The 14,378-nt window shown below is 33.7% G+C and overlaps 2 protein-coding genes across 2 annotated transcripts in view; one reads left to right on the top strand and one right to left on the bottom strand.

Annotated features, from left to right (window-relative positions):
- LOC144845333 (alpha-2-macroglobulin receptor-associated protein-like) overlaps positions 1–14,378 on the bottom strand; it is a 149,536-nt gene that overhangs the window by 114,678 nt on the left and 20,480 nt on the right. The gene's annotated exons all lie outside the window — the stretch shown is intronic.
- LOC144844756 (zinc finger protein 703-A-like) lies at positions 5,610–8,020 on the top strand. The gene is made up of 2 exons (XM_078701810.1): positions 5,610–5,901; positions 6,391–8,020. Exons 1-2 carry the CDS (start codon positions 5,812–5,814, stop codon positions 7,633–7,635), a joined length of 1,335 nt encoding a protein of 444 aa, XP_078557936.1. The 5' UTR covers positions 5,610–5,811; the 3' UTR covers positions 7,636–8,020.

The raw sequence follows: 14,378 nt of genomic DNA, 5'->3' as shown, positions 1-14,378 counted from the left end.
AGAAAAACACACCATGCTGTTGATAATATATTACAACTACGACAGGCAATAATTCAATCCCAAGTCGGTAAAAAGAAATCATTCATACTTCTCAAAAGCAATTTATCAAAAATTATTCGTTTACCCGTGAACTTTCTTGTTGTTTCACTGGTTGATGTGAAAGCGTAACAATTGCTATGCAATAGCTGGTTTGTCGCTCAGTCGGGTTTAGATCAGCACCATACCAAGTAGCGGCTTAATCAAAGAGTTCTAGTTTTAGGCCTGTCATAACGCATTATCATGGCCCACCGCGCTCCATCGGGCAATATAAATAGAGGAGGCGGTCGGGGCTAATAAGCAGTTCTTTAAGCTGTCATTTACAGGCCAGTTGATTTACTCAGCGAGTTACGGGGTTTAATTGAGGACTTGAGGCGGTCGACTTCAAAGGGACCCTGCTGAGCCCTGGCTGTCTACTTACAAAAGACCTTACCACCCTTCAATCTAGCGATAATGTTAGCCTGCAGTTGACTGGCATCTCGCCTTGCTTGGCTTAGCGAGGAAGAAGTCGGCTTCTTCGTTAGTAGGGATTATCAGCAAAAGAATGGCAAATGATTATGCTAATAGTGTTCAATACGAAAGTACACTGAGTTGAATTAAGATATTTTTCAAAAGGCGAGCTGTCTATAGAGGAAAGAAATAGAAGGCGGTATTTTTTAAGTGAGGACAAAGTCCTAATTCGTTCTTTGAAGTCACCGGCCATTGTGAGCAATTAACTAGTTGTGGCTTATCTATAAAGCAGACTGTTAGCTTAGCTTGTGTGATTGACGTGCGTGTGTGTTCAACGCGGCTTTGGCAATATCCTCTACTACGCCTAATTACGGAGCTTTGGAAGTGCTAGCATGTTTAGTAGATTTAGCAACTTCTTGTGGGGACAGAAAAGTCAAATATTTCAAAATACATTCCATCAGACAATTTCCATTTCCTCAAACCTGAAATAAATCTGTAAATTGAATCCAAATTAGAGAATTTGATGGAAACACAGTACGATGTTATTACGCAGCGTGTGTGAGCAGCAGTCGAAATTGCTTAGCGCCAAATAGAATACAGTAAATTGAAGATGATTTTCTCGTCTTGTTAATCTTAACACCAGCTGCTTTCCCTATTCCCATGTTGGCCTAGTCAGCGCTGTCGTCGCCCTGTCGTTTCAGGCGGCCGTATTTGAGGTCTAGTCGGTTAAAACTGGCTTTCACGAAACATACACATTTTGCTTTTATTTTACTCAACAGAGAAACTCATAAAACACAAGAAAAGAGAACTGAAATCGGCAAGCGCTCTCTTCCTACGCGAACACATGACTTTGCATAAAAACAGCTGTTAATTTCGGTGAAAATACACAGGCAAGTACGTTAATAATGTCGCCTCATCAAAATGTCTGAAACGTTGTTTATCGCCAAAGCTAAAAAAGTACTACATAGTAATTTATTAGCTGCATATCTGACCATTAACTTAACAGCTTTTCCAGAAGAATTTATTAGCAAACACCCAACAGATTTATAAACCTGAAACAAATCCAACTTCCGCCCAACAAGAACAAAACATCGTGGAAGGAGACGTGGTTGAGGAATATATACAAATTTACCTTTAATCGTGATTATTAAGTATTGGCCTTGACGGCAATACAACAGTACACAGTACAAAAAAAAACATATACTAGGCCTAGTGAAGAGTGGAACGAAATATGTACAATAGAGAGGAAAGGGCTCCTAAGATATAACCCTAATGTTTTAATTCTCGTTCCTTTATTGCCAAATCTACATTTCAACGACATATGAATGAAAAGAAAGGCTTCCATAAGAAAAGCCTTTGGCATTAATCAACATGATAAAATGTACCATTGTTCGTATACGTGGCTCTAAACATTTGTCATTCACCAATTCAATAAATAACGAATAACGAATTGCAATGGTGATTTTCAACAGTTATCCAGAGAAAATATATACTACTACTTATTTATTCAAATCACTTACATTTTCAAAATGAAATAATTTGGCCATTTAACATTCAATATTGACATAAAAATGAAAAAAAAATGTTTTTGAATGAAATAGAACACTCTGTGATAGGCGGAAAATTAGTTTATCGTATTCATGAGCATGATATTGATATGTTTAGACATATGTCATGACACTACATATGTACATTTTTAATAAAGCTTATCAATATTTCTTTGCGTGCATAGCGATAAAAATCATTCGAATTTTGCCGATTCCCCGAGCACTTTAGCATTGAGGAAATGTGTTCTTGTTTTCTAGAGTTTTTGACAGCTGACAAAAACGAAGATTAATTGATTTTAAAATTTACCCGAAGCTGACACATGCCCCGAACGATCCATTTTAGTGCGACTTCAAATTTAGTGTACTGTTATGAATTGATTTGTCCTCTTAATTAAAAAAAGGTTTTTCTTCCCGATCATTATATCATTTACTTTATGTACTTTTGATTGAATGTCTCGTAAATTGATTGTCATAGCTACTAGTGCTATTTTGTATAATTTTTCAACTAGTTAAAAAAAACGTAGACTTTCGATCGTCGAAATTCTGGTGTTTCAAAAGTAAATATTATTTTGCAATCTAAAAATAAAAGTTACTGTAAATGCAATCAAACTATTTAATTTCTTATAAGTTTGTTTAAAGATATATTGTCCCCCTAAACAAATATTTTTTTAAATTTTTTTGTTGAATATGTTATTTTAATGTCACATAATAGTTATTCACTCTCACAAAAAATTGGGTCTGAAAAAAATTTATTTACCTGAGAAAAATGTAATTTAAAGCAAAAAATGGTCAAATTGTCTGGAAGACAATGAGTTTTTGGGTAATTTAACTGTTTATTTTGTCTTTTTATAGGTGAAATAATTTTTCCCCCCGTTTTTTTTCTTATGGAAGTGAACAACTTCATTAAAACTGCAAAATGGCCTATTCAAAGTCCGATTTTAAAAATCTTTATTTTTCATGATTTTGGGGGACAATACATCTTTAATCCTTCTGTAAACTTTATTTCAAGTTCTCCGTTACTTATAGATTGAAAATAAATTAAGTTGGAAACATTCAAGTAGAGTATGGAGTTATTTGTTGTGTTCGTGACCGCGACACGTCCACATCGTTCTGTGTCCCCTGCTACCATTGCACCAAGGGGATACGTATGAAATCACATAATTATTTAGTAGTAAGGTATAGTCATTTGCAAAGTCATATTTTATATTTTAAAAAAAAAATGGAAATAATTAAATTTTAATGAACGTGTCAAATATATTTATGATTATTCTTTTAATAAACCGGTTAGCGTAACGGGTCATTTTGGTAAATTTAATGTGTTTTTTTTTATGCGAAATCTAAGATGTGCGACGGAAATTCAAAGTGTAGTATAATTGAATAACGTCGCAGACTAATCACAACCAATAAACTCTTATCTCAGATTTTTACAGTGTTGTTTTTAGTAATTATCGTCATACATGAGTATTTAATTTTTGAATGGTGTCGACAGATTCGGTTTACCTCGTTTTATTTTATGCTAAGCCTACGTTCATCATGATTTTTTTCTAAGCATGTCCTTTAGGAAAGTCATATCGCTAAGTCACAGGCTCTCAAGCACATGTACGCTGTGCGTCTTGAGCTTCTCATGGGAGGAAGTCACCAAACAGGGCCTAGAGAAATTGCATCCACAGAGGAATTTAAAGCGCCAATAATTAACCAAAATTCCATCTGTCGTTACCTGTAGCAAATAAGTGTTTAAACTAGCCAGTCGCGAAAGTGACAACATTAATAATAACCGGTAATAGAAATATGTTATATGCATTCTGTTTAATATAAAATATTTAGTATTTTTCATTATCATTGGATGTGTCAGTCTCGGATCTTCCTATTATGCAATGTAATGGGAATATGAAAGTTTCTAGTTATCATATATGAAAGTATATAGTATTTGTTATCTATATTGATGTGTCATCTTCTCTTAGAAATTCTCTACTAATTAAGGTTTAAATTAAATCAAGCAGTGAGTGAGTGGTTAGAATCAGTTAGACTAGATTATAATCCGCCCTATCATTGTGCATTGCCATCGCAGTACATTAAAGCCAAATAGATTTCCAAACCTGCGCTTTCACATAAGTTTTAATAATTGGAAAAACGCAAGTCAATTTATGGTTTGTCACGAGAATTATTTTTTTCACAAGAATGATCGGCTTACCTAAGGGCATGATAGTATAGTTATGGGTGATATTGATTAAAATATTTGTTATATTATTATTTCATACTATATTGCCAAGAAGAAATAATCGATTAACAATCGGTTATTCTAATAATAGGTTTCTAATTATTTGTCGGCAGAAATACACGAAAACGAAAATTAACAATATTGATCAATGAATTTGTAATCAATCAGAGCATGATCATAACGCCAATGTCGGTAACCCGTATGCAACAATTTACATAAGTAATTTAAAACATTGTTGTCTAACAACATAACATATTGTGTTGTTGAAAACATTATGTATTTAATATCATACTGATGGATTATTTGTGGACCACCATCGTAAATTGTGGTCAAGTTCTATTATAACTATTAATCACCGGTGGTAATTTAAAAATAAATCTATTACATTTTGTCTGATTTTAGGCGATATGGTGCTGTGTTATGAAATACGCCGCTCTTTCTCACTGTCATTTTGTGTGGCCACAAATATGATTGTCCTAGTTAAACAGGAGGTTTTTATGTTTACGGCCTGTCGTCTCCAACACTTCAGCTTTGGATTGTTTTATCTTTTAGTATTGGACCGCCAGCGATATAAAAAATCTACCCACTGGCACTTATCGCTTTGAACAACATTTTAGCTCAAGCAGTATTGCTTTGAAGTTACCGCTAATTTTCATTATCCGTCACACTGTGCTTGTCATCTCCTTCCACGTCCTGTCAATCTTGTGCACTCTACATCCAGCTCCCGATTGATTGATTGATAACAGGCAAAGTATTGCCACAGCAAGTTGTCCCTTTGAAGTCCTCCGACAGCTCAACTCAATACCCCCGACCTGGAAGACTAGAGTGAAGCTAGTACAAAGGCCGTCTGACCTTCGAGAGCTCCATCTACAGAAATACTAGCTACCAACAACTACAGTCTTGTCATTCAAACCGTGAGCGGCGCCCTTTGTTGTTACTCTTTAATTGCGATTATGAGAACGATTTATCTCTGAGAATCATAGCCCTTTTCAAATGCCGTTTTTCAAATTACTCAGGCCATGTTATCAACAACAAAAACCCGACATAAATCAGCCGAAATTGACAAGGTTGACATGAAGTTGATGGATTATAGTCTGGCTTTCACGACTGGCCAGATGCCAACGCCTGTTTCAAAGCTAATCGCTGATTGGCTGCGTTTCGACAGCTCTTGTCAATGGGCATCAATCATTTTCAGCCCGTGACAGCTACAGCGTGATAGCAGCCAATCACACCGCGATATGCTCGCTAAGCCGATTGCTGATTGGCTTGCGGCAAATTTCTTCATCTCCTGCCGTAAATTCAGTGTTTGACTTGAAGTGTTGTCGGCAAATTTGTGTTTCTGTCTGTTGTCTAGAAGGGCGGCATACGTAGAGGAGGGCTTGTGTGGCTTTCAACGGACTAAGCATTCTCATTCAAACGCCCAACGCTATCAGATCACCAGTTATTGAAAGGCTGTCGATGTAGTGTAATCAGCCAGGCAGGCCGTATAGAACTCATTCTGTTACTAGAGATCGTTGCGTTCGTATCGTGTTAAAATTTTGTTCGATCAAACCCAACCAAATGAAGCTAGTTTCGAATATGTTATCTACAACTCGTACCCAAACTTACATGCATACTGAGTATTTACAACCACTTGATCCTCTTCCTTCGGTAAGTCTATTTTTGTTTATTATTTTAAAACATATTGAGAATAAATATCCAAACATATGGATAGGCCTTGTAAGTTAGATATTATCTTTCTAATCTTAGACCAGCTTTTATTATGTTTATTATGCTGCATTTTGTAAAATACAATAACATGTATTAGCCTACGTATTCAGTAGTTACATAAGAACATATGTTACAAAACATTTGTGTTAAAAACTTGAACATCTATTTTGGTGTTTTTTTTTTTTTTTAGTACTAAGATTAAGAACGGTGTTGAATGAAGTATAGAGACTTATTCTTTATTTATGGCAATTATTAACTGTCAATATTATATATAAACTGTAACTGTCAACCGTAGCTTTCGTCACTCTCTTTTAAGCCGTTTATTACTCCCAAAAAACTACGTGATCCTGTCACTAACTTGAAGCGTAGCCAATTTACTTTTATGTGTACAAGCTGTTTTATTTACCATTTTATTATTTTCTATTTTAGCTTGATGCAAAGAAGAGTCCACTCGCATTGTTAGCACAAACTTGCAGTAGCATTGGTAAACCAGATCCACCACATAATGCTGAAAACAAGTCCGTTTTTGAACCTCAAAATGGAAAAAGCTCACCGGAAAAACCTACTGCAGGGATGGATGATAAATGCTCGTCGTTTAAACCGTACAAGCAATCGGAAAAACGTGAAGGAGATGCTACTATTCTAAAAATTGGATTCCCCACACCTACTCATCGAAAAAGTACATCTTCTCCAACCTTAAGCGAACCAAAAGCTATTCGTAGCAGTTCGATTTCACCTACACTAAAACCAAAGGCTATTTCGCCTATTCCATCAAGTCACTCAACCCCAGATAAAGAACATTCTCACAGCGGTTGTGATGCATCAAGAGAAGGACTATTAAAAACTGTAACAACCCCATTATCAGCATTGTCTACATCTAGTCACATTTCTTACAAACATGGGCACCTTTCACCAACCGCTGCTGTAGCACCGTGCGGTTGCCACTCTCAAATTGTTGGACACATTCCGTGCGACCCACTGTCGGCACACAAACATCACCACGAAGGGCATGTTTCACCTGCATCGCCATACGCAGCAGCTTACGCCCGCGTTAAAACAGCTGACGGAGCTACCACACTGATGCCAATCTGTAGAGATCCATATTGTACAAATTGTCAACAAACACCACAAATAAACTCTTCTTCTTGTACCCAGTGTCGTCATGACCCAATCGGTGTTGGACTTAGTGGAGCTATACCTGTAGCCTTACCGTTTGGTGGTGCTTTACCAGCTTATCCATTACCTACAAGTATTTCATCAAGTGCAACATCATACTTATACGCACCTCACCAAGGACTTCACGCTTCTTTGGGTGATCATGTTTGTAATTGGGTGTCTGGTGCAACAAGCTGTGGCAAGCGTTTTGCAAGCAGTGAAGAACTTCTACAACATCTTCGTTCACATACAAACGAAACAACGCCGAGTTCACCACTTGCTGCATCATTGAGCGCACAACTAGGAGCTTATTATATGCAATATCATCCATCTGCAACACCTCTTGGACTTACTAAACCAGGACATGCTTCACCGTTAAGCCCAGTCCGGTATCACCCTTACAGGGGTTCACTTGCAGCACCAATCGGCGCTATTCCTACGTTGCCAGCCGGTGCTTATTACTCGCCATACGCTCTACATGATTTAAAAACACGATTTGCAACAGGAACACCGCATTAAAAAACATTTATAAACTTTATAAATCATGTTTTTATTAAACCATTGCCAACTCAAAATAAGAATTTTCTTATTTGTTAAAGTTCTTGAAATAATTGATCTATCTTGAATTGTAATTTTGTTATTTTAAAATCTAAATATGTCTTAATTTGCTAACGAATTGCCAAACGTTCAAGTGTTGTTATTTTTCTTGTTAAGTTGATTTATTGTTTTACATGTATTATAAGTTATTCCCTGTGTATATCCTAAATATACATCGGTATCTTAGCTTATTGTTTGCATTAAGCTGATCGGTAGTGAATAATCCATGTAATAATTTAACTTAAATACGTTTTGTTTGACGGTTAGTCAATGCTAGATCTTAACAAAAATGATTGATTGTACTGTAGTCTAAACAAAACAAAAAGAATATCGCTAATACGATAGAGAATATATATCTCAAAATCGACAAGTAAATAGCATATTGAGCATGGTTGATAGACCATCAATTTGTCGTTGATATATTGCTTTAACTTTATCATGTTCCGTTACTGGTAATAAATATGTCGCCACTCAGATGATTTATCAGTTCGTGCTTATTGCGGCGTTGCTATAACAAATTTATGATTCAACTAAATCGGTAACACTCGGCTATTGAATTATAGAGCTCGTAGGCCGACGACGTGCTCGCTATGTATGTTATTGTTCTGTTTTATGAAAAATATTTATGATCTGTTTATAGGAAAAGATAATTATGATAATTGAATCATATTTGGAAGATTCCTTCTTTTTGTTTTATCCCAAATTGTTATGTACAGTGTAAATAATATATAATATTTGTTATATTTCAGAATATTTTATTATTGTTATTAAACGTTCAAATCCATCTAATTGAAATGTCTTAGAATTATTATTTTCGAGTATTTGTGTGAAAGAGAGAGAAATTACTGTAGTTGTTTCAGTGGTACAACGATTCAATGACATCGTATTCTACAAACTATCGCTACAAAATCGAGCAATTCAACTGAAAGCTGAAGTAAAGGCCTATAAAATGGCGAAAACATCGGCAAGATTTGCATATTTATATTCGGTTAGTCTGTTCGCTATCATCCGGAGTGAATGACCGATAACCATTTTTTTTCTAGAAAAAATAAAACAACATACTGTACTACATAACCAATTTGAATTGGTTATATATACAGTATTCATATTATGAGATACATGCAGTTCTATGCCATATTATTACAACTCCGAAGAAAATCGTCTAGATCTCAACAATATAAATATTCCAAGGGTTATTTTATAATATGCCTATTTTTACATTAATAAATTTAATTCCACACAGCTTTGTATTGTATACCATATTGTACATGCAATGGCTTGTGAATAAGCAATTACTGTACATAAATGTATTAATATCTATTGTTCTCAGTAACAGACGATGGGAACTACAATATGTTATAATCGTGTTATCGTATTGCGATAAAGTTATTTAGGCAGGAGTTCTAAACATACTCACCATGTGATACAGTACTAAAAAATAGCATTACCACACGTATAATTAAATTAATGATTAATTTTATTTTACTCTGCAGTACTATTTTTTTAATGAATTATTTTACTCAATTCAATACACAACTGACGAGAATCTCCAACGATGGAGGACATTCTGAACTTAGCATTGGCTCCATAAAACAACAATTTAACCGAAGAAATTATTCCGGTCATCCCGCTATCTGTCAAGTGTAACATAGGAGCTGGGGTTAATTTAAAACTCAGAATTAGATGACATATCCGCACCCTACGGTCGAATAAATTTACAAAAAAAACCCCTTCTTTTTTTTACTTAATTAGAAGCGCCGAGTTTTTTTACGCTATTGTGGCATATGCCAATTTGAATTACCGATTATAAGAACACGTACTTTCATTATCACTTAAATTTGTGTCGATTCATCGTTTTAAAAACTTGGATGCTGAATTAATGTTTGAAATTGACATGCAGTTACTGTAAATTGTAACTCACAACTTGAAATTAATTTACGATCAACGTTACCTTTTCAGCTACTAAAATGGTAACATTGACATCAGTGAATTATTGAGTCGTAAGTATGATCAAATGAGTTCAGGAGCTGTGCTTGTATTGCCCACTATTATAAAACGCACACAAAACAGATTTTTATTTACCATTTGAATTTAGGCATACAATAATAAATGGATGGTGGATACTTAGGGTACTGATATAACATATATTATGAAATTTAATTTAGCACTTATCATACTATATATATATAGGTCTAACCAGGGAGTCAACTCCCTGGTTTAACAAGCGTGTTTTGGCCTTCTACTCTAAAACGACAAATCTGCAAGTATATGTAATCTCATGTTAGTAGATGATTTTAATAGATTGATAATTAGCCTACTAGTGTGACTGAGGCTTAGGAGAGAACGACGACCACTTTTGTTCCCAAATACTGAGATGATGTAGAGTTAGACAAAAGACATTGTTTTTTTTATTGTTTATGTTATGTTATGTTATGAGAGTGACAAATAACGTATTTACACTACACACTACATCTCTCATAGAACTCATTATCAATCTGACGTATAGCTCTTAATACATTATATTTATTTCATGTTAATAACCAAACCTGTATAACATAAGTAGAATTATACGAATAAGATACCAAATGTGTTTTTCCAAATATTTGTACCAAAGGACTTGTTCTTTATGGTGTGTTAATAGTATACCGTACCATCTTTATATAAAATTTACTTACGGTACTTATACTGGTGTTATTTGAGACACCACATGTCGTATTGGTTGTGTTATACTGTAGACATGCCTATATAATTTAAGGAGACATGTGTATTCATTGTAAAGGCCGACATTATTTGTTTGATGATGTAGGGTTCATTGTCATATACTTTGAACAATATTTTTATTTATTAAAAAAAAAGTCGTTAAACCAGCCCTCATATTTTAATTTCTATATAACCTATATTATATTATGTATAAGTGATGACATTCAATCTATTGAATCTTATTGTCTTCAGTTTGAACGAATGGAGGGTTATTGAGTTTGGAAATAAAATATGGTTTTGAGTTTGGGTTTGTTTGAAATAGTTGGCATACATGCATCCAATCATACCATTATTTTAACCAAATGCTATATATGGACATTTTTCTTATTTGTGAATTAATAGGCCTAATGTTTCTAGCTGTTTATAGTTGATACTGCTTTTAAATTGTTGGTTGTAAGTAAATTAGACGATTTTTGTATCCATACACTTTTAAAATGTATACTTTGTTGTTTCGAGCATTTTAATTTACAGATCTGTCCTGTTTTTGTTCATGTATCTTGTAAAAATATCGACGTGCTGTAGCTTAGAATCAAACTACCTATTGAATATGTTGTATTATCGTTATTAATATTACAACTACACCATGCAATTGGATATGACTGAGGACTATGGACGTTTCACAATTGATTGAATACGCTATTGATAGTTTCACTTAACTGAAACTGGTAGCATATCGGTATCAGAATCCGTTATATCTGTTGTTGTCGCTGGTATTGTCTTGCTATGATACTGTCTATATTAATGTTTAAAAAATTCTATTTTGATTAACAAAAATAACCATAATGCTTAATTGTTTTTATTAACATTACAGAATCTGACTTAAGTACTAAAATAAAAACTCAATAAATAACATATTTTGAATATATATATAATATATCACAGTATTATATTGCATTGCATCACATTTGGTTCTACTTTCCAAATTCAAATTAAAAAGCACTATACTAATTCACTGTGAATTGTCCCTGGCTTTGTTTATAACAATTTGTTTGCCAATAAATGATCTTAACTTTTGTGTGCTCAGTGTTTGTTACTTACAACATAGGCCTACACATCCGTAAAAATGTGCAAAGTCAACTCCAATCAGCAGAATGGTTGATGGAAATGGTATGTTGATTGAAAAGTTTGTTAATTTGTGATTTGTTTTAAAAAAATTCAGTAACATTACAAAATATCGGACAAATTTTCATTAGAACCCCAAGCATACATTATTCATTTGTTGTTTATTTATGCGCCAAAACAATAAATAATATGCCTATATTTGTAAAGCATGTGTTGACAAGTTTCAGAACATTTTAGTGATAGGACTACATACAGTGATTAGGACTATTAGTAATTTACAATCACGAATCAGTGTTGAATCAGTTTGTCGTCATAATCGCTTTTGGAAATTTGAACAATGTTCTAAAACCGGTGACAAAGTATCTTAATAAAAATAGTTTCTGGCAGAATTTCGCATGAAATGTTGTATGACTAATATTGGACAAGCAGATGCTTATGTATGTATAATGATGATGATACGTTTACATTAAATCTATATACAGCAGAAAGGAAATTCGCATACACAAATTTGTCTGTAAATTCATAGCATGATTTAGCCTAATTGATTAATTAATGCGGAGGGTTTATATGACTGGCAAAGAGGCGGCCTAGTCAGTTATGCACGCCACTACAATGACTAAATCAATATGAAAAACCAGTATGCAAATGTTCAATGATGGGTTATATGTTTAAAAATTACGAAAGCTATTGCTTTAGGCCTAATGACGGACCGACAAAGCGATCGGTGGAAGATGTTTGAGGCAGTGATTTAGACGAAACGTAACGTGTATATCATCAATGAATAGAATTGTCGATTGGTAATGCTGGCGATTAATGATCATCGTGCGTTGTACAAAGATGTGCACGCGAAATAGTCTTGATTTGATTGAGTGTAATTGTCACTGATGTTACGTTAAATTTCAATACCAAATACTCGTTAAGCCCCTTTTCAAATCGTTTGTCATTATGAGGAGGTTGATTGAATAAACGATGGAAATGTTGAATTGTAGTGGTCGATGTATGCAGTTGTTATAATCACTGCAACAAAAGATATTACAAATCTTATGATCGCTATCTGTCTGATTAAAACCCCACCCGATTAATAAACGACCTTACAATTTATATTATGAATCCTTTAATTGAACAAAATCCCTCATAAACATAATATGATGAAATATATATTTTAAAGATTCCTCATTTCGGCCTATGCATGTTATAGTTTTTGTATTTTAGTATCCGATGTATAGATACATAATTATTTCATAAATTGTTGTAATGACGTGAACGTCAAACACCTCCCTTCAACAACCATGAATGATTTGGTAGGACATGATCATACATTGATTTCACATGACCATAAAAACTGCCTTTTATACCATGGATATTATTCTATCTAAAAAGATAGCACGACATTTGCGCACACAAGGAGCAAGTATACTATAATAACACACATAACTTATAAGACTTTAGATAACTAATAATTGTGAATTATAAAACGAAATTAGAAAAAAAAATTGTTTAGTCTGTCCCGATAACGCCCAAATAATTTGAAAAGCGCCCTCAAACTCTTCTTTATTTTCATTGTTGAAATGTTTTTGTTTAAACTGTAATTTTGTATGAGACGACAGATGATTTATAAATAATGTTCTAGATGAGTAATTGTATTCTTTTATTTATGCACCTGGACATAATAAACATTCTATGCAAAAATGATGCAACATACAGTGTAATAAACATGTTTTATTATACTTTTTTTTGTATTTTGCCATTAATTTGGAATATTTAAGGAATGAATGAGAGAAAAGCTAATTACAACTCGTATATACTTTTCAACCACAAGCAGTTGTACCAATTATTATCATTATTAATACAATAAAATAATTAACTTATAACTTTAGAATACGACATTTTTTATAGCATAAAATCACATCAAAGCCCACCGAAAGGAGCATTTTTATTTTAGATAATTATGGAACAACATACACCACATTAAAATGTAGTTAGTGGTTTTAATGAGAGTGGTTTTGTTCAGTTTGTTAAAATTCTGCAAGCATAATTGTTTGATTTTATGTACGTGTACAATATGTAGAACCGTTCAGTTACATAATATGTTTCAACAATGAATGTTGCCCTGCACAGTTTGCCCCTAGTAAGCCGGCCCTATAAGAAGTAAACAAGTAAACGTGATAAATATGATGACAGGATGATTGAAATTTTAATTATTATTACTGTTATTTGTTTGTTTTATTAACATGCTGCCAAAACAAGGTTGGTTATGAATGAATGGTTTAAATATGGCCAAATAAAGCCTTCTGCTAAGTTTATTATATATTTGGACGTTGAGGGCGGCCTTAATAGAAAAGTTTTTGAAACTTTATTTATCCATCGAGAGCGTCAGTTTCTATTCGTGGTCGGTGACAGCACGTCTTAAATTATATATACGTATCGTTTGAAAATGTATCAACAGCCCATTTATAATCATCTTTGCTAGTATCATCACCATCTTAACGTGAAGTAAAAATCATGCAAAAAACGCCTTTATAAATCGATCTATTTACACTTAAAACCACGTACATGACTATTCGCACGCACGTTTACAAACACATAAACTCCTAACCTGATTTATACTTTTCCACGCTCTTACTCCATTGTTCATTCTAGTCACCCCTATTTGAAAATGAAAACCTAAATATTTTACAAATTTTGGCTAATGAATTCAAACACTTGACACCTTTGCATGACAATCATTCTCTCATTAAATTGAAGTAATCCCACATGTTGAATATACTAGATAATTCTACAATGGGGTTAATGGAATTCATTATGAATATTAATATTAATACTGGCAATTTGATTGCTTATAA

This window comes from Antedon bifida, chromosome 6, assembly GCF_963402885.1.
Source record: "Antedon bifida chromosome 6, ecAntBifi1.1, whole genome shotgun sequence".
In the NCBI taxonomy this organism is placed as follows: Eukaryota; Metazoa; Echinodermata; class Crinoidea; order Comatulida; family Antedonidae; genus Antedon; species Antedon bifida.
The sequence above is the reverse complement of the archived record's forward strand: the minus strand, read 5'-3'. Positions and strand labels throughout refer to the sequence as shown.

Bases quoted from the DNA above. Each gene is read 5' to 3' on its own strand.
- LOC144844756 (XM_078701810.1), top strand. From the start codon at position 5,812: ATGAAGCTAGTTTCGAATATGTTATCTACAACTCGTACCCAAACTTAC. The intron at 5,902-6,390 runs GTAAGTCTATTT...TTTCTATTTTAG, and splicing joins CACTTGATCCTCTTCCTTCG to CTTGATGCAAAGAAGAGTCC.